Here is a 23460-nt window from a genome sequence, read left to right on the forward strand (position 1 = left end):
GGTGTCTCACAAGGGAGTATCCTTGGTCCTATCCTTTATACCATCTATACTGCTGATCTACCTACTCACCCCAATACCATATATAACCTCAAATCTGCACATGCTCAGAGTTGAGCTTATCACTTATCACAGTCCACCGGCGATTCCAGCTTTTGTAATTGACAGTAAATTACCAGCAGGCGTCCAGTAACACCCACCTCGGATGTTGTGGCAGTCCGAGGTCTAGCCTTAACATTAAATAGAAATTATATATGAATATACTATGTATGAAGTGTTCCATTATTTCTAAAATGTGCAATACATCAGATAAAAAACGATTATTTTGCGTTTGGGACTGTTTGTAAAAAAAGCGCCCTAAACATCCCCTAGGTGATACTTGGTGATACATGTCATATTACATCTTAATCCGTTGGCTTAAGTTCAATCCAAATTGTAAAATTAAAATCCAAGTCGTATTAGGCGTATACGGCTACGAGGAATGAAAGAAAAGGGGTTATTTGTCCGTGTAAAATGAAATCCCCTCAATTGATTTCACCCCGAAGGCCGTGGAAAGACCATTTGTAACCTCGGGACATTCATTTTCTTCTGAGTGATTCGTTCGTCGAGAAATAAGGGAACGATCTCCCCCAGGAACCAGGGCCTCCTCCTACCTCAGACCGTTCGTCCCGTGAAAATGCGACCGGACCCGCCCCGATCCACCCCGTTTCCAAGGCCTCCCCGAATGTGAACCACCCCCCTCGTCAACCCCAACCAACCCCGCAACCCTCTCCCAGAGGATATGATCCGTCATTGAATCTTTTTTAAAAGTGGCCATTATGTCTCTCACTGGCACCGGGTCGGACAGCGGGGAACACCAATCGGCGGACACCAGCCATGGTTTCGTCACCGTCATCCCTGTCGAATATTCACGGCATAGGGGTTTCCTTCAACCCCCCGATCAATATAGGTATTACAATATTACATATTTCTCGTCTTGTAATAATATTTCCTTTGCCGTTTTATAAAGATTTTTTTTAGTATTACACGCTCCTGCATGGATTTAGCTCTCGTGTATTTTGATGATTAAACAAAGTGCTTACATAGTATAAACAATTTACTGTAATTTGTTTTCATTCAGTCCACAATATCTTTTAAATTTGTTTGTTTTATTTTTATTATTCATTTCCTATTCCCGTGTTGGCCATTTGGTAAAACCATCAAAAATATCAATAACTCAATAAAAGACACAATCAGGCTAAATGAAATAATTATTCGTATAAGGAAAAAATAATATTCCTTCTATTATTTCAAACTTTTCCAATGTTAGACGTTTATCATAAAAAATCTGACTTTATTGGGGTAATTATTGAAAAAAGCATGATTCAAAATAAATTGTGCTGTTCTTTCTGCTGAGTAGTTGATATCCTTGATTAAAGAAATTGAAGTCTATTGTACTAATATCCTAGCTTTAATGTTCACTCAGACAATCCGATGATGAAAGGAGACTAGGAGGTGGGGTTTTCATTCCTCCAGCACTGTAGCCATCCAGCTTATTGTATTTCATAGTTCCTTAGGTCTGTGCAATCAACTCGATCCTTCTCCTAAGAAGTACTAGGTCAATGACTATCGTTGCTGTAATTCCATTCCCCGGGCTTTCTTTGAATCCCAGTTCATGTCTCCATTGAGCGGTTGCTTCACATTCGAAGAAGATATGGGTGGCTGTTTCTTCCTCCTCATTGGATAATCTACAAATGGGGTCATCATGGAAAATGCTCATGTTGTGAAGATGTTTTCTAAGATGCCAATGACTGGTATATAATCTTATCACTCCTCTGAGTCTGGCCCCATCCAACTGCAACAGTGAGTTTGCCAGTATTGGTGATGGTTGATAGCATAAGTTTACTGTGTTTAGCGCCATTAGAGTTTATCAACTTCTCCTTTTGTTGTATTTCAATCCATTCTGTGATGGAGGATACTGTATTTGTTTTCATTATCCCAAGAATAGGTTCAGTGCTTACATATGGTCTTGCAGATCCTCCTCTATCCAGTGTGTCAGCTTTTTTGTTTAGAAAAAAACATATGTTATGCAAAAATTTGTATGCATAATAATGTGTACAGACTAAAAAAATAAATACATAGCTTTCTCGTTTTTAAGATAATTCCTTTTTAAAGTTATGACAGTTGTATTAGATTTGGCAAAGGAAGTTGACCGTCCCCATCTGTTCAAATACTCTCACAGAGTATCCCTCAAATCACTGAGGGAAGATGCCAAGGCTATCTTAGAGAGAAGGTGGAAATGTCGCAAAGATGTCTATAAATGGACAATGATGGCCGAAAAGTGTGCAAGCTTGAAAGGTTCTGGTAGGATGGATCTATTCAGGGCAAGATGGATATTTAATCTGAAGGCGGAGATGCTAAGCTTAAATTCTAAGCCGTATGATTGACATCAAGGTAGGAGGTTTTTGTGCGCAATGTACAACAAAGGGGAAGATGAAGATACCTTTCATTTTATATACACTTGCCCCATTCTCGTGAAGTTCTGTTGGCAAACCATAGGAAAACTCAAATATGTAAATATTTTTTTTTTGTTAATTTTTTAATTGTATAGATGAACAAAACGACTTGTTTCAAAGCTAAACAAAATGAATTCTCTTGGTTTCAGTGATTTTAAACCGAGGGAAAATGAAACTGAACACAACGACTGTGTTTCATTTGGAAAGTATTCGCAAATTGAAGAAATCGGAATTCACACAAAACCGTACAAATCAAACACAGGCTATGACACCTCAAATAAAGAATGGGATAAAGCAAATAATATTAAGGAACAGACTTTCATTTCTTCTTCTCAAAGTAAGTGATTCATTAAAAAAAGGTCAACTTGTTGCCTAATGTTATCTGTAAATAACTGCCCTAAACAGTTTTACACCTTTCAGTTTTCCTTGACAGTATTTCAAGTGAAATAACTCATATTGTAAATGTTACCTCTCACGGATGTTCACTGTATTAATTGTCAAATACAACTAAAGTATTCCATGAAACAGATTTCTTTAAAATGCATAATTCTTCTAGGTATGAAAGTCTGCATTTACATGATGACAGATGTTGCTCTCCGCATGGATGTGGAGGACGGTGTCAATGCTACTGTTCACGAATTGGTGCAATCCATCGTCTCTGAGGAACAGTTAAGGTTAACTCGTGTCGCTGCAACGATATTTACACTATGGATGACATCTGGTTTGCTTGGTACGTTTTACTACTGAAACAGCATTGTTTTAACAGAAAATTTTCATATTAGAAAATGTAGTAAGACTTTCAAAACTGATATGTGTATGATCAACTATGTTCAGAACTCTGTGCATTAAAATAAGAACAGCATAGTTATTAAATCAGCAGATATGCTTACTGTTCTAGAAAAATCTAGACAGAAATCCTTCACCATTGCATATTACGGATCTATTTCTGCATATTTATAAATAACACTCTTAATCTTTTTGGTTTCTTTTTTAGTAGTAATTGCGATTTATAGTGGTGGTTTGTTTTATATTTCAGAGCTTCAACTTAAACCACACCATAAACCATTAAGTATACGCACCAAGTGGCCTTCATTGCTTAATAAGTATGCTCATGCTTCTGAATCAAGACAGCGGAGGGACGAACCAATTTTGTCATTTCAACGAAATGTTTTTTTCCCATTAAATCAAGAGGAGAGAATAAAGTAGCAGTTAAACGAACATTTTTGTTTATCCTTTTGCTTTGTACAATCTTTTGTTTTTTAATAGAGATGAAAAGATATTAGAACTGCTGTATGCTGAAGCTAAATACAACATCCTTGAAGGTCGTTATCCATGCGAAATGGCCCAATATATTATGTTGGGAAGTATACAAGCTAGAATAGAACTGGGACCATATAATCCACAATTTCACACCCTGCAGTTCTTCAGGTATGTGTTCAGCTTCACTAGTAACTTTTTTTCAGTCAAGTAAACGGGCAATTTTAGGGAACAACATGGACGATTTTTACCTGCCCATATGAGAAACGGAAGTTGGAATTCGTGGCTGAGGCTGAGCAGTAAGGACACTCCAGAAGTTCGTCTTTTAGAACACTATAGACGTTTGCCTGATCGGAAACTACATAAAAAATACCTAGAGTTTTGCTGGACTTTACCGTACTATGGGTAAATTTCTATTCATTAATTTCAATTACAAGTATCCATAATAAGCTATCGGTATGATTACATTTTTATTTTTGCAGGTCAGCTTTTTTTCAAGGGCAAATTGAGCAACCTGTCAGAGGATTGACATCATTAGTAACACATCAAGATATTCCAGTTTTAGTTGGTATCAATGCTCAAGGGGTTTATGTTATAAATAATGTTCAGTGTGTAAGTATCATTGTAAATTTTGTTTGTTTGCTCATCTGCAATGCATTGAAATTTGTTGTATACTCTCTGTCAAAAAAAAAAACAAAAAAAAACAGAATGTGTGTAGAGATTAGTGACTGTTAATCGATATCTGAATAACTAAAACTGAGAATTTTGTATTTACTGGTATTCAGGTACTCACAAACACGTTTTATGTGGCTGAGCATTATAGGGTTAGTGTCAACTCAATATGTGCCTTTTTAACAAATTCAGTGCCGTGGTGACCTGCATGAAGGCCAAACTGGCCAACCAGCCAGACAGATGACCTGCATGCAGGTTGTCACATAACGTTTCTAAGAATAGGAAATTTTTGCCACTGAACACGTTACAAAATGCCACCCCAAAACATGATAGACCCTCCTCTACATGTCACTGTTTTATACCATATCGTTCTTCAGTTTTCTTCAGTCAGGCCACCTGGATTGTTAATGGCCAAATTCATTTCATTGGTGAATAAGATATTTTTCTATTACTCTACATTCTATGATTGGTGTGCAGGACACATAAAATATTATTCAAAGGTCAGGTATGTGCTCATATATGCTGGACACATGGACTTATATATGCTGGGCACCAAGGCAGTGCATTTGGTGGTCATTTCAGGATCTTTTTTTGCAGCATTTCCACACTTCATAAGTAGAAGAATGAAACCAGTGCATGTTTATTCTAACTGCAGGACTAATTTTGTTGGCGCAGCAAACCGACATAAGATCATGTTAGTTTTATGATCGGCTGAGTATCATAAGCAAAGTAAGGAAATACAATGGTTCGTCAAACATTCTTTGGTGTTTCATTCCAACAGATTATGAAAGGTCGCCATAAAATCTTGCTAAACAATTTTAAGAAATATTAATTTATACAGCTCTCATATGTCTGCATCCAACATTCTGTATAAGCCAGATATGTATAACACTTTGGCTCTGAATTTGAAATAAGCTTTCTCATCCTCAAAACCTTTTAAAAAAAATCATCACCTTTCAAGGGATTACCGTTGAATGACTTCAACTAGTTTGGTACTTGTTACTTTTGAACTAGAGATGTCCATTTGTTTGCCAATTGGCCTTCTCTTACTCCTCTCTTGCTAGGTTTTTTATTTTTTATATATCTCAATCACCCTTTTAATTAGCCTGTACCTTTTTATAGTTCTTGAAACTAATGAATAATGAATGCCAAGGCGATTAGACACAATGAGTTCCATTTTCACATGGAGGGATGTTTCTGTCTGATTCCTAGCAGGTTAAACAGCTCATTTACACAAACAGAATCAACATAGTAAAGAAAATAAAGAGAACTTGCTACTCAGAGCTAACAGAACGTAAAAACTGGCTGAAAGGGACATTGAAATAAACCAAGAAAAATGTTGATCCTCCTGTTAGTAAACTGTGACAAATATGATTAATCTCCATTGTCTCTCATTGAATATAAAATAAAAAATATAAATAAATAAAAAGTGGAATGGTCAAAACTATAAAATATCAAGATTTACGAATGTTGAGATATTTTTGACCAGTAGTGTATAATATAATTAGTGGAATTTACTAGTTTATTTCTTTTAGCAGACTCTATTAGTTGGATTGAAATATGAAGAATTTTCATGGGACTTCGCTAAGCCTTCACAGGAAGAAAATCCGGATTGCTTACCATGTCTATTTCTTCAGTTTCGAGTAGTTGAAAATGGCACAAGAGTTTCAAAAATTTTACAAATCTTTTCAAAACAAGTAAGCTTAGCACGTTTTAACATAAGTAACTTAGTGTAACACACACAATCTACAATTATAGTAATGATTGTTTCTAAATTCTATTTTAGTAAAAACATTTATAAAGAGAAGAGATAGTTCATTAGTCATCATGTTGACTTTTGTAACATAAACTAAACAAAAATCTATTTAATTGCATTGTATTAAACTATGATCAATGTTTACAGGCAGTTATGATGGATGTCTTGATAACTGGTTTTGTTGAGGATACAAAACAAAAATTGTCTTCCAGTGGATCGGAAAGGAATACCCAAATATATGAATCAAGCACTGACACAAATGGTGAGAATTAACTATAATTTGACAGCTTAACAACATAACACATTTGAAATTAAAATGTATTATGCCTAAACATACTAACATGGTCATAAATTAATATAAATTTAATTTATCCAATTTTTGTTAAACAAAAAAGTGGTGGAAAATGTGTGGCTCTAGCTCTAAATACTGTTCTTATTTATTTTATTATTATTATTCACATTACAATTAATTAAGGGTTTAGTTGAGATGAAAAATAGTCCTTTTGCCATTTTTCAAGGAGGGAAAACTCATAAGGTGGGGTTGAGATGGGGAGTTGATGTCCGAGTGGATCGAGGTCACGATAGCTCAGGTGGTAGAGCAGCGGCGTATCAAGCCGAAGGTCGTGGGTTCGAATCCCTCTCGTGCCATTAACTTTTTTTCATCTCAACTAAAAACCTTAATTAATGTAATGTTTAATTGGTCAAGCGGACCACGAAATTAGTGAATTATTCACATTATTTTTTATTACAATTATATTGTTTTGTCTGTCCTCATTTTCAATTTTGCACAATCTTCAACCACATCTGGTACCAGGGTCTACTGCTGAAACTAAAATCCCTACTTTCTAGTACATACTACGTCTACCTACCTAACCTCGATCCTAGGTCTGTTACTTTTCAGAATATGTACAACATACTTTCCTCAACACTTCAACACACTTCCAGGTGTTTAATCGTGCCTCGCACCAGGTTCAACTGCTGAAATTCAAATCCTTTTTTTCTAGTACATACTATTTCATACTAAAATTCTATGTATCTGATGACTTTTTCTGTTACCTATGGAACCTCAACCTTTCTGGTCTATTTTATCCTCCCTGGTGTTCCTCAAGGGATCATCAGGTCCATTAATTTTTAGCATACATACGGTAGACTTCTCTCAACACATTAATACACTCCCAGGTATTTGATTTCATCTGGCACGGTCTACTCTGATATACTGATGATAAATTGATGTAGTTGAGTAGAATAAGAACAAATGAGCAGAATGCCTACTTAGTTCTACTCGAAAAAACCTATTCAAGTTTGTAACCTGGCCTGCTGTACATGATTTGGTTAACAAGTTATCCATAGACTAAAATTAACAAAATAAAAGTCATAATAAAAATTAGATTTTAATTAGGTAAATGTATTTGTTTAAATTTCATTCTAGATTCAAATTTACCTTTGGGCGTAGCAGCAACCTGTAAAGATACCACTCACAGCTTTCTTACAAACAAATTAAGGAAATTAACATTGGCTACATTTGATGAAGAAGGTAATCACGTTTTTGTCTTATTTCAAATTTTATAGCTGAAACCATTCCTCACAGATGAAATGACAAATTAGAAAAGTTATAATTTATACAAAATAAAATCTTTCCAAATTTCCATTGCTATTGCTAATTCACTTAATTTGTTCATTATAGGTCGCTGTATAGGACAGATGGGATCTTGGTCTTTCAGTTATTAGTTTTTTTTACTTCTTCATAATGATAAAATATTGTTCTGATCTACTATTACTTTAAGCTTTAACATTCAAACTAATATAACATTATCACTGACGATGTACATAAGCAAAATATTAATCATTTTGTTTTTCATATTTTAGAATATGTATATAATACTAAAAGTAATAAAAATTGTAATTTTTCACACAAAATAATAAAATATTCTACTTTTGAAACTTTGTTTTATCAAAACGTCAAATTAATAATAAACAAAGGAAATCAGAACCGAAACCGTGCTGGTATCCCTGGCCAAATGCTGAAGATGGCAAAATGCCAGACCAGGTGGACCAAAATGATCCAAAGCTCATCACCGTTCATCATAATCAAAGTTCATCGTTCAAGCACCCTGCAGGACTCAAGAGAAAACTAATAAAATACAAAACAAAATCAGCGCACAAAGAAAAATTTCCATCTTGAGGACCAATATTTTTTACCTTACTGGGCATTAAGGCATAGTAGTCGTTATAAAAAACTGATTTGATACTTGAAGCAGATATGGTCGCATATAGGGATCCTTTCATATATAGGTTGAAATAATATTCTTATTTTGAGTGAATGTATTTATTACCATGAACGTTAATTCGGTGCTTGTGATGGAATATCAATTACTCTCAAACACACCAAAGTATCTAGGTTATTTAGGTTTATATAATATATATTGCATTGTGATAGGGCAGTAGTCACTGGTGTAATATCAAAAACTGGTGACTCCCCAATCGTATTTATTTGCATGAGTAGTTAAATGTGTGGACACAGTCTGTGTGGAATGTAGAGTACCCACATACCTCTTGTAAAAATTAGGTTAACTTAGGATAATGAATGTATTATCTTTACTGTGAGTGAATGTATTTATTGGCATGAATGAAGGGAGGGCGCCAAGGCGAAAATTGCTTAGCTGGGCTTCCAACTGCAGGTTTATGCTGTACATAATTTTAGTGGGGTTGTAGGGTGGGGTCTCAGAAGTATGTCAGAACTCTTTGGAATTTATATTCACTAAATTTAGGATAGCTGATTATCTTTTAAATAACATAAATATGTATTCTAATTGATTTGGTGTATTTTAATCACATGTGGACAGGGTTAAACATTAAAAATAGGGATAATAAAACAAATATGAGATAGATAAAATGTGAGGAGCTGGCAATGGCTTTAGCTGGCTGAAAATAAATAAAATAAACCTACATGGTTTCGGAGCAATGTGCTGAGAAATTGACAAAAGAATGCAGGCAAATTTCTAAAACGTTCCGTCATGATATCATGACATGCATGTGCAATGGGTTAAATATAGTGCATAGACTCAAATGTTTTTGATGTGCCATTTATCAATGATATTAATGTAAGTATAAATCAAGTATGGAGAAGAAATGAAATAACGAGAGTCAGTAAGTATAAAAGTATATTTTTAAAAATTGTGAACTAATTTTGGTAACATGTACTAAAGTAAAATTTGGATTACATTAGTAAGTAATATTGCCCATTTAACAAACAAAAAAAGTATATAAACATGAAATGTTTATTTAATATCATCAAACCTCATTATTCAGTATAATACAAAGAAAGAAACTTATCTTGATTTCAACACACTGCTGAGAGCAATATTACAATGGGGAAAAAATGGAAATAGTACCAAACAAAAATCCACTTGTACAAAAATATGTAACTCAATGGGAACTTAATAAAATAAGAAAAACACAATACTCATAAATTTCTGAATACAGAAAAAAATATAACTATTAAGACTAATTTACCAACTAGCTGTAAAGGTATATTGTGAAATATCAAATATGAATTACATTTTACAAAAATAAAACATTTTGATAATATTCACTTAATGAACAAATAACAATTACATGTCAATTACTTCCATAAAGTGTATTAACTACAGCTGTAATGATCGTTGATATTTTTCCTTGAAATAAGAACATAATATAACATACTGTAGGCAAAAAACTAAATATGGTTTAAACAATTACTGTAAATTTAAAAAGACAAAACAAACTCCTCATTAAACAGAGTGGATTGCTTTTTTCTTGAAAAAAAAAGAACCTACTGTGGTGGTTAAATGTTTATTAAACTGTGGCTTTCATAAAGATCAAATAACAAAATGTACGGTACAAAAACATACTTAAAAAAATTAAGTAAAGAATTAAGTGACTGGTTAAGTTCTTTGGTAAAATAACAAACTAACTCTACCAATTGATCACACTTTGTCACTCACTGACATTTATGTAATTCAAAAACAATAAAAATTCAAATTTGTGAAAAAGTGACAAAACGACAAAATTATTATTCAGATTATATTTTACTTGTATACAATTAATACAAAAATATTCAATGGTCATAAATAACCATCAAGTTATTTATTACGAATCTATGTGGTTTTAAATGTTTCAAAGATTGTCAAGTTTTTTTAAATGAAGTTGAATTTTTTCTCGACATTTAACAGGAGTATTGTATAAGTATTAAAACAGAAACATATTTAGTAAAATTTTAGTTTGAATAAAAAACTTAAAAAGTTAAAATAGTATTTTACCATCACACTATATCACATGTTAACAACTAATGGCACTTGTTTTATTTTTCTTTCATTATGTTTGATATGCTTATGTTGAAACAATTTACTGATTTTGAGGTTGAGCTCGTTAAACAAGTTGTTGTGAATTACCTTGTGGCTGTTTGGTGTTTTTATTTTTAAAAGTATTCTCAACTTTAAGTTTTAGATTCAGGGATTTCTGAAAATGAGCTGTTATAATTGATACCAATGCAGTGACATCTTTATCAGGAACTCCTTCATCCAGTTTTGGCTTGACCAACTCTTTTAGATCCGCTTTCTAAAAAAAAAATTAAATATTCATTATACCAATGTGATATTTTGTTGAATTAATAAGTAAAATTAGATAAATACCGCTTGATGCGCTTCCTGAAGGGAATCATACGTTATGTCAGTGGATGTTAAAAGCTTCCTTAATCGGAGAGCTTTCAATCGGAGATTTGGTACTTTAATCTGATTAATGAAAATTGGTGTCACAGATTTTTGTTTCTGAAGGAAATCCTTTAGTTTATCTAACTCCAATACGACATTATCAACGGAAGTGACAAATGGAAGTACTCCCAAAGCTAAATCTTGTGACTTATTCTGACTTTCACCTTCACTCAAATGTGAAACAATCTATAGCAATAACCAAAAAGAATAACAATTATTTTTAATAACAACTTGACCATTATAAAAACAGTAAATTCACTAATTTCGTGGTCTGCTTGACCAATTAATATATTACAATTAATTAAAGTTTTTAGTTAAGATAAAAAAGTCAAAGGCACAAGGCGGGATTCGAACCCACGATCTTCGGCTAAATACGCCGCTGCTCTACCACTTGAGCTATCGTGACCTCGATGGCAAAAAGGAGGGCAAATTCAAAAGGTGGGGTTGAGATGGGAAGTTAGTGTCTGAGTGGATCGAGGTCACGATAGCTCAAGTAGTAGAGCAGCGGCGTATTTAGCCGAAGATCGTGGGTTTGAATCCCGCTCGTGCCTTTGACTTTTTTATCTCAACTATAACTTAATTAATTGTATTATATAAAAGTATTTTAAAAAAGTAGAGTCAATGCCTTATAATTCTGTAATGGGGCTTCAAAGCTGTGAGTGAGTTCTGAATGCATTAACACGTTGGACTGCATAAGGCGCGACATGTGCTTCAGAGTATGGTGGACACATGGTCTGCGTCCTCCCGTTTACATTCTTTAAACTCTTCCTCCACTTCATCTGCTACCCAATTCTGTTTGAAATGCTTAGGGGTGCCTCAGTGAAGGCAAACGTGTCACTAACTAGTCAGTTAATTTAATTTTTTTATGAAGTTATTTTTTATTTTTCTGTGAAAACCACAAAATTTGTTTTTCTGTGTGTCACATTTCAATTTATTTCAAATTGACAATGTTGTAATTTAGATTTCATGATTAGGCCTAGAGTAAAAAAAATAAGGGAGGATCGGGAGAATGAGGGGAGAGACAGTCGAGTCTAGAAGTGAACAAGTCCATTCCGTATAGATGATAGACAAAAGAAGTGTGCGATCCTGAAAAGAATTTAAAAAGTGTTGGTGTCCCTAAAATAGAATGCTGCAGTACACAGCAATTGACTGTAAACAATGAGTACCCATCCACCCTTGTTCCGAACGATCTGGCAAACGGTTTGCATGAAATTACTGTTTATTTAAATTTGATAAGTTTTAATTGTTTGTTTAAAGTTTAAAAGGAAATTAGTTGATTTAAATTGTTATTTTCTTGTGTAATTAACAAATTGTTTTCAAACTTGTATTAAATTTTATTATAAAAAGGCACCTGATCGGTTGTATTCAGGTTCGATAAAGACTTCTGGGGCTCTGTTTCTAATAAAAAGGATTCAGAGTTGAATCAAGAACAGACCATGACATGTGTATGTTTTGTTATTTTAATTAATTATTTACCAATTTTGTATGATTACATAAAATAAAGTAAAAATTGTTATAGAAAGTTTTTTTTTCCACTACTACACACCCAAATTTAACAAAGGTTCTGCTGGTTGCCTACTTTGTTTATTCGCTGTAGGAGGTGCAAGTGTTGTGTCATAAAATTTATATCACTAAGATAAACTTAATAAAAAAAATCATTTACACTATGCTTAAGTACCAAAGAGCGATTTTACATGACAAATTGGGTTCTGCTGTGGGCAATCAAAATGGCCATGCATAGGACGCAGTCAACGTGTTATCATGTAAGTTAATGATTTTTAACGTTTTCGGGACTAATTTTCAAATGCTAAAACACATTTCCCTGCCTATAACCTCGGCGGTTACAAGATCCCGCTGCCTGATTTATTTTGTGTTATGCATCAAATTTCAATGCATTCACTTTGAAACACTCCTACTCTAATTAGTTGAAAATGACAAACTGTGAGCAAGATCTTTTGAAAAGGCATACATATTCAATTATTGTGTAATGTGTTTTCATTCTTGTTACTAGAGAGAATAGTCACATTAAATGATTAGAAACTAAATTATATGTCCAACAAACAAGGCGACGACGTGATCAACAATACTGGCTACACTAAACTGTAGGAATGGTTAGTAACCATCGTAGTTGCTTTCCTAAGACAGTAACAAATATACTAACTTACAATATTTCTAACAACTTTTGATTTTTTTTTCTTTGATAACAAGTGAACGTATAAAAAGCAAAATAAATAATTTTCATTTAAACTTACCTCATACACAAGCCTAGTTCTTTCATGAGCATCATGTAACTTCTCATTATCACGATTCAACAAAATTTTAACAAGTGTTTGTAGAGTAAATTTTGGAATGGTCGTATAACATTTGTCTTTAACAAAACCAAAACAGTCAACAAATGCTCGTACTGTTTTTTTGAAACGATCAAACAGTTTGTATCTGAAATAAATAAAATAAGTAGAGGTAAGTGTGTTTTCAGAAAAAAGACTTTCAACTTTTTGAAAAAATGTGTTTACTAACCTGCGAAGTGCTTCAATTAATATGAAAGGAACTAGTTTTGATGCTTCAAAACACATCAGACAAATACCATTATTTTTTGTGTTCTGGGCTTCCAGGAAAGACAGAAAATCATTCAATGCAAAAATCTCTGTCTTAGTTCGTACAATCTACAATAACAATTTAATATGTATTAAATGTGAATAATAGTAATATATTTTTATGAATGAATGATTTATTTATTTATGAAATTTTTTTAACACGTTTTTGCAGAAGATGTAGCATGAGCATCACGAACTGCATATCTGGTTTATACTTTTTAAACTCTCCTCCACTTCACCCACTATAAAATCTTGTATGAAATTCCTATGGCCACTGCAGAAAGAGCAAAGTGTCAGTGGCTACAGTCTGTCAATTAACTATAAGTGATTTTTTCTGTGGAAAGACAATTTTGCTTTTCTGTGTATGTATTTGGATATTGTAATTACCCATTTCATATGATTATATAAAATAAAGGCAAAATTATTGTAGAAAGCAGAAAGAAACAACTTTTTCAACCACACACCCAAATTGAATAAACAACAAACAAACAAGGGGGCGTCGGTGGCCACAACGGTTTAGGCATTGACACGGCACTCATCACTGTAAGGTAAAGGTCCCGGGTTCGAATCCTTCATTCGAAACCGACATACTTACAAATGGGCTTTTTTTCAAAAACATCGGCACCCTGAGGGTTTATATGACCTCTGCTGTTGTGAACCCTCATTAAAAAAATTAATTAATTAATTTTAAAAAAACACGTACAGATTTTTGCCTATCATTTCTCTCAGTCTGCTGGCAATTCCAGCTTTTGTAATTTATAATTTATTACAGCTGGGCCTTGAAAATCACCCACCATGGGTGTTAGCAGTCTAGGGGCAGACCTCAGGTCTTTTCCCTCCAGTCACCGAGATGGGGCTCCAGTGGCTATCAACAACTATGTCATTTCAGCCAGCCCCAACATAATCAGTTCCTAAATCTATTCTCACTCTCATACTCTTAAATTCATTCTTTACTATTTACATATCATTCACTTCGTTAGGGTTGTGCTGTGATCAATATTCCTCCATCACCCTTTTATTATCTAACTAACTTAATTCAGGATCAATGGGGTACTCAATATTCCGCTAGCTACCATTTCAAACTATAGTCTCAACATTAGGTACACAAAGCTATCAGTACTGTATGCAATAAAACAGCCCAGTTTTCTCCAAAAATCAGAACGGGGACGCAGATATTGAAGCATAATTCTCATATTCGGTTGCAATCCTACCCACCCTCTGTAAGGAGCCAAGGAATTGCACCCTTAACTGGGAAGTGGGACACATCGAGCAACCTTTCTTTACATGCCAGACATACAGGGAGGCTTTGGCACAAAGTTGTAATCCTCCATGCGTTAACCTCGCAAGCCTATTCTTAATCAAGTGAGGATGACCCCTATTCTATGAGTCGGATCCTCCGAGGGCCACATATCGACAGTGCTCTTGATACATGATAGCTTCTCTGCTTAAAATATTTTTAAAATCGTTTATAGCATTAATATTGTCACCTAAATAATAAAATTTCTCAAAATTTCAGTTGTATTTTTTAAATGGGGTTTGGTTATTTTGTCTATTTCTGTTAAAATCGCGATCCAGCCCACTGTGCTCAGGGCTTGTGGGCTCCCTTGCCTTTGTCACCCGCGTACTGTCTTATCCTAAATTCTGTTAACATAGAAAATAACGCATAAGCCTTTATCCATAGATTCCATCCATAGATTTGAATGCAATGATTCTATAGGTAGTAAATTTATTTACTTTTTGTAAGTTAATAATTAAGTCCTTATTTTGATGAAAACGTCTGTTTTTATGAGTTTATTGCATAATATGATAAAATCTGAATGATGATTCATAGTTGAAAAATTAGTTCCCAAAAACGTATTTAGTGTTATTTTGTGTGAGGAAGGAGAAAAAAAAAGGCCTATTGTCTCCTTGATTATAAGCCTAAATATTAGCATACTATGTTAAATGATAAAAACAACAATAAATCGTATTTTTTTAATATATTTTATGGGTTGTAATCAGTCAGTCCGATTACATCGGCATTTATGGATAATTGGCGAATAATATTTGAATAGTAACCGGGAAGGCTTACCTTTCCGGTGGAAACGTTCCTCAGAACCCTAAAATCGTAGAGGTTTGACGTCTTGAGAAGCGATTTCCTGAGCGCGTACACGTTGACATCCCTGTACGGCATAACGTACTGTTTAAAGGACGCGTTGTTCCCATAAACGCCGATGTTCGTCATCTCTTCGTACAATTTGTTCCCAGTCAAATCCAAGTCGAAAGAAAGAAAGAGGCAGTTTTTGAATTCCTTTTTCTCATCCATTTCTGCCAGGCTGGTTCCTTTACGATCTAAAACATGTTAAAAAACGAACATCTAATCCCCAAAATAAAATAATAATAAAAACACCCACCCGAGAGATAAATCGTATATGAGGTAGCTTTATAAGATATAATTATTAAGTCAAAGAAAAAAACTCACTTTTTTGACTATTTAACAGACTGCTAATCTCCTTCTGGAACGAAAAATAAACCCTCTATGTTGAAAGGAGAGATTTTTAATTTCTCAATTTTAATGAAGCAAACACGAGTCCGACAACGAGGTCTGGAAGACAAGATATAACACAAGTACCTCCCGATCACAGAGTAACAAGGGTCAATAGAAACCGGACAACTTTGCTCCTCGGTTGACTTTGACCCCGCCACTTTTTCGTGACGTAGTGTATAAAAAATATTTTCAAAGTATTGTACTAATAATGCCTAAAGCTCCCTTACAGGTACATATTTTAGAAATAAATTTAGTTTTATACAAGTAGTAAAATAATAATAATGTATAAAACTAAACAAATAAAAATAAATATACAAAACAATAATGGCTGTTTGATAGGTTAGCCTCGAAGGACCTGACTATTAGAAGAAGGGCCATCCTCACCCACTTACTTCTGCCTTACTGTGCCCAGCATTTAAAAAAAGGTTGTTCTATATGTCCCACATAATTAAAGAGTGCTATTCCTTGGCTCCATATCAGTGTTTCATTGGTGATTGCGAGCGCTTGTCAGGTAGACGAGTCTCGAGACTCAAGGCGTGCAGTGAGATCTCATCAGAGAGACAAATCTCGAAGTGTGAAGTGAGAACTCATTGTGGAGACGAGTCTGAAGTCAGTGGGGCAGTACCCTTGCTTATACACGAAAGGGCTCTACTCTGATTGGCTGCAGAGTGGAGGGCAAAACCATTCCATAACCGGTAGTGGCACTTACCCACTGTGGTAACTGCAGGCGGCCACCACAGTGATATTTTCAGAAAAACACAAAATAATCGAACCCCATTTAAAAATAACTGAAAGTGCAAGCAAAGTTTATTATTTAGGTGATAATATTAGGGCTACAAACTATTTGGAATACATTTTAAGCAGAAAAGCACTCACGTATCAAGAGGACTGTCGACATGTAACCGTCACGGAAAACAATATAATACTGAAACTTTTGTGCCCCTGGCAAGTGGCAAGTGAATGTATGTGGTGTGAGAGGGTCAATGTTGGAATATTGAGTACCCCATTGACCCTCAATTAGGTTAGTTATTTAACAGGTGATGGAAGAATATCAAGAACTCCATCTTGCGGGAATGGCATGTAAATATGAAAGAATGTATGTAAGAATGAGTGAAAGTGTGAATGGGTCTGGATCTAGAAAATGCATGCGCTGGATGCTGAATTCACTGAGGTATTGACAGGAACCAGAGCCTAACCTCAGTGGCTGGTCGGATTTCTGACTCTGGATTTCTAACACCCGAAGCGGGTGATTCTTGACACCTGCCGATAATTTATTGTAAATTACAAAAACTGGAAATGGTGGTGGACTGTGAGAAGTGATAGGTTCAACATGTCTGCACATATGTATATACAGTGCAGATTTGAGCTTATATAAATCTAAAATCCAACTATAATGACTTGTAAACATTTCCGCCCCTATCTTTAAGGTACAAAATTTTTGATATAAACAGATCACAAACCATTACAATAGCTTCATAATATTAAAGAACCCAATTCAAAATTAATTCAATGGAAATTATTATTAGAAGAGTTTGATTTTGAAATTAAACATGTTCAAGGCAAAATTAATCAAGTAGCTGATGCACTTTTTCGAATCAATTGCCAACCCTTAAATACACTAGAAGATGACATAGACCCTCAAGAAGTTATTGATGAATTCCTCAGACAATGCAATGATGATGATGATGATATTAATAATAATAATAATAACGATAGCGCGAGTTTTATAACCATTCGTTCACAGGAAAGTTCAAACCAGCAAATAACAATTGTTGATGACGATAAAATTCTTAACGTTGAACATAATCAAATAATTTTTGAAAGAGGTAACAAGCATCCTAAATCAACAAAGATATTTGGTAAAACCAGACTGACGTTTCATTTCCAACATTCAACTGATACCGAGCAAATAAATAATTTCTGTGTCCAATACCTAAAACCCAGGAGTTTTGTGTTCTAGAGAAGGTCCACTTTGTGACGACTATGATCGAATTTTCGAGATATTTAAAAACCTAATTGTTGCCCATTTTAATTCTATAAAAATTAAAAGATATAAAAAGCTAAACCTAGACATAACCAATAGAGAAGAACAAAAAGAAATAATCTCAAATTACCATATCGGTAAAACAAATCATCATGGAATAAGTGAAAGCTATAATCACATTCGAAGAAAATATTATTGGCCATCGATGTTAAGAGACATAACCGATTACATTAACAAATGTCCAATTTGTTTAAAAATAAAATACGAAAGGAAACCTGTTCAAATAGAATATAAAATGACACCGACCCCAGAAAAACCATTCGAAAGATTACAAATAGATACATTCTGTTATAATCAAAAGAAATTCCTAACAATAATAGATTGTTTTTCGAAAAAACTAATCACATGCCCTCTCAATAGTTTGAACCAGATTGAAATTCAATCACACCTGAATGATTATTTTTCTTTATTTCCAACTCCACAAATAATACAGATGGATAATGGAAGATAATTTGATAATACCGGACTAAGAGATTTCCTAAAATTATACAAAATAGAACCGTATTATATTATACCCTGTCACCCAGACTCTCAAGGTTACTAGAAAGAGCGCATTCCACATTAATCGAAATTCTTAATGCTATCCAATTAGAAAATAAAAATTATAACACTAATGAAATAATGAAATTGGCAGAAATAGCATTCAATAACACCTTAAATTCCAGTATAAAATTAACCCTTATGGAAATTACTTTTGGTATAACAAGAAACCCTTTCATAAGTGAATTAACTGAAAATTTAATCACAAAAGAAAGAACTCACGAGTACTTAGCAAAACTAAAATTATTACATAAATTAATAAAAACCAAATAGAATCGAAAAAACAGAAACGCACAGAAAGATTAAACGCTACACGCGAAAAAGAGATAGAAATCCCTGACCAACCCTATCTGAAAACAACTTTTCAGAAAAAACACAAACCCAAATATTTCAAAGTAAAGTATGATAAGAATAAAAAACTAGGAACAAACTAGCAACCATCTGCTCAAAAACGAAGTTCATCCCAATCGTATTAAAGACTAAGGAAAATATCTAAACCCAGCACTTAATAAACAGTTTTAATAAAAATGTCCAACTCATCCGGTTTAATAATTTAAAAGTCAGCAACCACTTCAGTTATCTTACCAATGAGTCAAACACTTTAGGACATAACCAGCAAGTTTCGTTTTTATCTCAAAAACTTGGTTATGCTGCTTTTCAACAAAGTTGTCGACCTAATGACAAGTCTAGAATATTGTAAACTCAGTGTTATTCATTCCAGCATTTTATCTTATAAAGAATTAGCTAACATCATCAGCACCACCAAAATATCTTTAATTTCAAACGAAATAGCAACATTATGGCAGCTAAGTACTGTACATTGTTTTATGCACAGTGAGTACATCTCCTATTTTATTCAATCACCCCTACAATCTCCTGTTTATGAAACATTTTTTTCTTTTATCCTATCCAGTCTATAAAAACAATGAAACAATTATTATACAGAAGTATCCCTCCTTAGTCTTGAGATATAACGGATTACCCACAGGCAACTGCACTTTGATAAATGAAAAACATTATTGCAAAAATGTTATTAAAATTGAAAATAAATGTATTAGTGAATTAGTAGATGATAAAGAAATATCCACTTGTAAAAATTTAGTCATAAATCATGTCAAACCTTGTATTAAGTTTATTCCAATGGTTAATAAATTTCTTATATATAATATAAGCAAAACTATTATTAATGCTAAACATGTAAACATAACTTTATATCCAAAGTCTATGCAACTTAGAGGAATTGGAAGAAAATACTGACAATTATACAACAATATTAACGTCAACAATGGTAATATTATTATTAGACTTTTCAAAAAAACGAAGAAACTTTATTGTCAAAACTGTACAATGTTTAATTTTAAACCGACAGAGTGACGGGCAGAAGGCTAACGTAAGTGTAAGGCAAGGATATTTGGGGATTAGGGTTTTTATATTAGTTTAAAGAAATGCTGATCAAGATGATGGGCGGCCGTCTGGACCCACCAGCCTTTGCTGACTCGTTGGTCTGAAGGGCGTTTGGTTGCTCCATAACTTCAATAAGAAGCTTTTTTTTTTTTAAATCTTCACTAGAGGAAATGGCCATTCATCCTACAGTACCAGCCTCTGAAGCATTGCCAAAAATCTCTATGCAAGCTGAGGACAGCTTCAATCTTGGGGATGGAGTAATTAAGAGTTGAAGGAACTGCTCCAGCTGACTCTGCATTATGACTTCATATAAACCCGGCGCTTATCTTAAACAGCGCGTATTTCTCCCCGTTCTTTGGACGATGACATCCTTCTGAGGAATCTCTCACCTTTTCTGTCCTGTAATCTTCCCTGTATGTTTTAAAGCAAATAAATCATTTTTTTAAAACGGCCTTTGGTGTTCCACCTTATAACTATGACAGGCTTTGTTCGTGCGGGACCCAAGGGATTCACTTCGGTGAGTCCTTAGGGAGGGTCGGACTGGCGCTGGGGACAATGCTTCGCCTGGGCCCCTGGCCGACACCCCCTTCACCTTTCCAGCCGTACTCGTCCGCGACGATCTGGTGAACTTGCCCAAAATGTGTACTCTGCCATACCTCTACAAGGCTAAGTTCCTTGATGTTAGAAATAGATACACAGGTTTTCGTCTGATTTTTACAGATGGGTCCAAGACTGGCAATGGTGTGGCGTGTGCTGTGTATAGCGAGGGAGTGGCTACCTTCTGGCTGTTGCCCCCTCATTGCAGCATTTACAAGGCAGAGCTGTATGCGATTTGGCACGCTCTCGAGGCGGTGCAGACCGAGGAGGGCTCAGCCTTCCTCGTATGTACCGACTCTCCGAGCGCTGTCTGGGCTATACGAGGCAGGTTCTCTGAGAACCCTCTCATTGTGCTGTTAGAGAAATACCTGGAGCGGGAGCCTCTAGGAAAAACAGTGGTTGTTGTCTGGGTTCTTGGACATGTCGGCCTGGAAGGTAACAAATGTGCAGTCAAGGCAGTGAAAGCCTACCCTCCCGATCGGACCATTGCGATCAGGCACTCTGACGCTAAGCACGCAGTGAAAAACATGATAAAAGAAAGATGGCAGCGTCAGTGGGCGGGTCAAAAGCATGACCGGTTGATGGCCCTCAGAGAACCTGAGCAGGAGACGAGGGATCATCCTCACCTGATTGTGAATATGTGTTGCAATATTTTTCGCATGCGGTCGTACCAAATTAAACTTCAAGTGGACGATACCTTCTCTTCAATTCCATAATCCTTGAAAGATTCCTTAAAGCGCTTAATAACCATCCTGGATAGTTATCACCAAACTAATTCCTTCTCACCAATTCAATTTCCATTCTCATCATTCCACAATCCAACAAGGTTTCATGGTTTTCAACACTATCTCCTTGGTTTTAGAGAATAAAGAGTATTGCTTGGATGCGTTCCAAAATGTAGCACAAGCTTTTCATAGGGTATGGCACCTAAACCACTCCTTATTTCATTATTGTGAAATCTTATCTAACCGACTGCTGCTTCAGAGTGCAGCAAGTTCAGACCAAGACTAGTTGGTGTCCCACAAGGGAGCATTCTTAATCCCATCCTTTATATAATTTATACAGTTGATCAACCTACACACCCTAATACCATCATCCCCCAATGCATTTTTAACCTAAACACACTCACTATCTCACTCATTTTTAAATACAAACTTTCTTAGTTACATATCCAATCCTTGATTTAATTAAATAAGGTGATAGAATATTCAATAAACAACCAACATACTTAAAATTCACCATTGATGCTCTTGTACTATACACACATTCATACTTATAAATCCATTCTCACAAAACTATATATCTCCAAACTTTTTATATATACAGTAATTAAAAAAAAGTGTTTATACACAATAAAGCAGCCTGCCAAATTTGTCCAATTGGGAAGAAAGATTTGATGACATACTTGAACAGAATTTTCATACGAGGTGGCATCCCTACTGGCGCTCTAAATGGAAGGAATGATGCCTATCTGGAGGCCACCTATCGCAGAGGTTTTTGTACAAACTGGTCCACTGTACTAACTTTTCTTTATTGGTCATTTAGCATCATCTGACCGGATTATGGTAATGAATTCTTTAATCCAAGCAACATTGATAAGTGTAGTCATAAAATTTACCACCGCAAAACTGTTTTATACACAATCGAGTGGTTTAAATGTGCAAGAACAGTTTCGTGGTCTGCAAAAGTCAAGCTATTCAACAGCACTTGCTATTCCATATTAAATTATGGCTGTCAAGTTTGGGGGTTCCAACAGAATGATGAGACTGAAAGTGTTTTAAAATCATTTTCACTTCCATTATCAACCCCAAATTATGTGCTATTTTTGGAAACTAACCTCACCCCTTGCTTCTTATACACCCTTAATTGCATATGGGAGGGGGTCTGTACGGTATTAAAACATGATGATTCCTGATTTACTAAAATAACAGCGCATATGGTTTTTAGACGTAGCTGCTCCTAGTGTTTACCCACTGGAACTTCCTGGCTAGGGAATTTTTTTTTTTTTTTTTTTTTAATTCGAATGCAGGGCCGCTGGATTCGAACCCGGGACCTTTACCTTACAGTGATGAGCGCCGTGTCAAAGACTAAACCTTGCGGCCACCGACGCCCCCGAATTTTATTATTAATTTCATTTTTATTTTGGAACCTGAAGCAAGGAAGCCTGGCCAAAGCTCTTGAAGAAACTTATCAAGAAATTTAAAATCAGCCACAGAGCAAATTCTTAAGTAGAGCTTTGTCATCCTTCCAGTCATTATGCTCTATATAAAACTCTGGATTTATCCTTACACTTATTCAATCCAGAAAACAATTGTTTGGCTTTCATAAATGTGAGCTTCTGTGGTTTTTAAAATTAAAGTGTGAGCAACTGTATGTAAATTACATGTCAGGAAGGGAAAGAGAAGGACGTATGAATAAGACTTAGGGGGACCTCCGTGGTTGAGTGGTTATGTCATTCGACTCATATATGCCACACTAGCAGTCTGGGTTTGTTAATTAATCCCAGCACCCATGGTTTTTTTATGAATGAAAATTTTATGAAAAATGTATTGTAAAGTGTTTCTTACACCTCATCTATCTCACCCAATAGGTAGTTGGACGTTAAGTTCTTCTGTATGACAGAAATTACTTTACTCTAAATGAGACTTGTTCTATGTGCAACTCTGGAGCAAAGGAGGAAGTTGTCCATTTTATGGTCAAATGCTCTACTAGTCAAGCTGAGTTTCAGTTGCAATAACTTGGCCTGCAGCCCTTTTCAAGCACACAGTTCTTTTCTTAACAATATTAGTAATTGTGGGGTTCTGGCTCAAGATGCTCGACAAGCATGGC

The 23460-nt window shown here is 34.8% G+C and overlaps 2 protein-coding genes across 4 annotated transcripts; one reads left to right on the plus strand and one right to left on the minus strand.

Annotated features, from left to right (window-relative positions):
• The first annotated feature begins 541 nt into the window (after window positions 1-541).
• LOC106668879 (FERM domain-containing protein 8) lies at window positions 542-8029 on the plus strand. Of its 3 annotated transcripts, none has more exons than XM_014398031.2 (11): window positions 542-946; window positions 2642-2829; window positions 3049-3222; window positions 3529-3694; window positions 3759-3920; window positions 3978-4154; window positions 4232-4361; window positions 5957-6118; window positions 6325-6439; window positions 7607-7711; window positions 7862-8029. In XM_014398031.2, the coding sequence occupies exons 1-11, from the start codon at window positions 816-818 to the stop codon at window positions 7903-7905; spliced, it is 1554 nt and encodes a 517-aa protein (XP_014253517.2). In that variant the 5' UTR covers window positions 542-815; the 3' UTR covers window positions 7906-8029. The 3 variants fall into 3 exon arrangements, with proteins under 3 accessions (XP_014253517.2, XP_024081210.1, XP_024081211.1); XM_024225442.1 differs by having other exon boundaries at window positions 5960-6118; XM_024225443.1 differs by lacking the exon at window positions 5957-6118.
• Window positions 8030-9321: 1292 nt separating this feature from the next.
• Window positions 9322-16026, minus strand: LOC106668880 (maternal protein exuperantia-1). Its single transcript, XM_024225444.1, has 6 exons — window positions 15981-16026; window positions 15591-15850; window positions 13443-13588; window positions 13178-13361; window positions 10848-11111; window positions 9322-10773 (listed from the first exon to the last, which is right to left on the minus strand). The coding sequence occupies exons 2-6, from the start codon at window positions 15822-15824 to the stop codon at window positions 10585-10587; spliced, it is 1017 nt and encodes a 338-aa protein (XP_024081212.1). The 5' UTR covers window positions 15825-15850; window positions 15981-16026; the 3' UTR covers window positions 9322-10584.
• Window positions 16027-23460: the final 7434 nt, after the last annotated feature.

The sequence above is a fragment of the Cimex lectularius genome, unplaced genomic scaffold (assembly GCF_000648675.2).
Source record: "Cimex lectularius strain Harlan isolate CLEC.00 unplaced genomic scaffold, Clec_2.1 scaffold29, whole genome shotgun sequence".
In the NCBI taxonomy this organism is placed as follows: Eukaryota; Metazoa; Arthropoda; class Insecta; order Hemiptera; family Cimicidae; genus Cimex; species Cimex lectularius.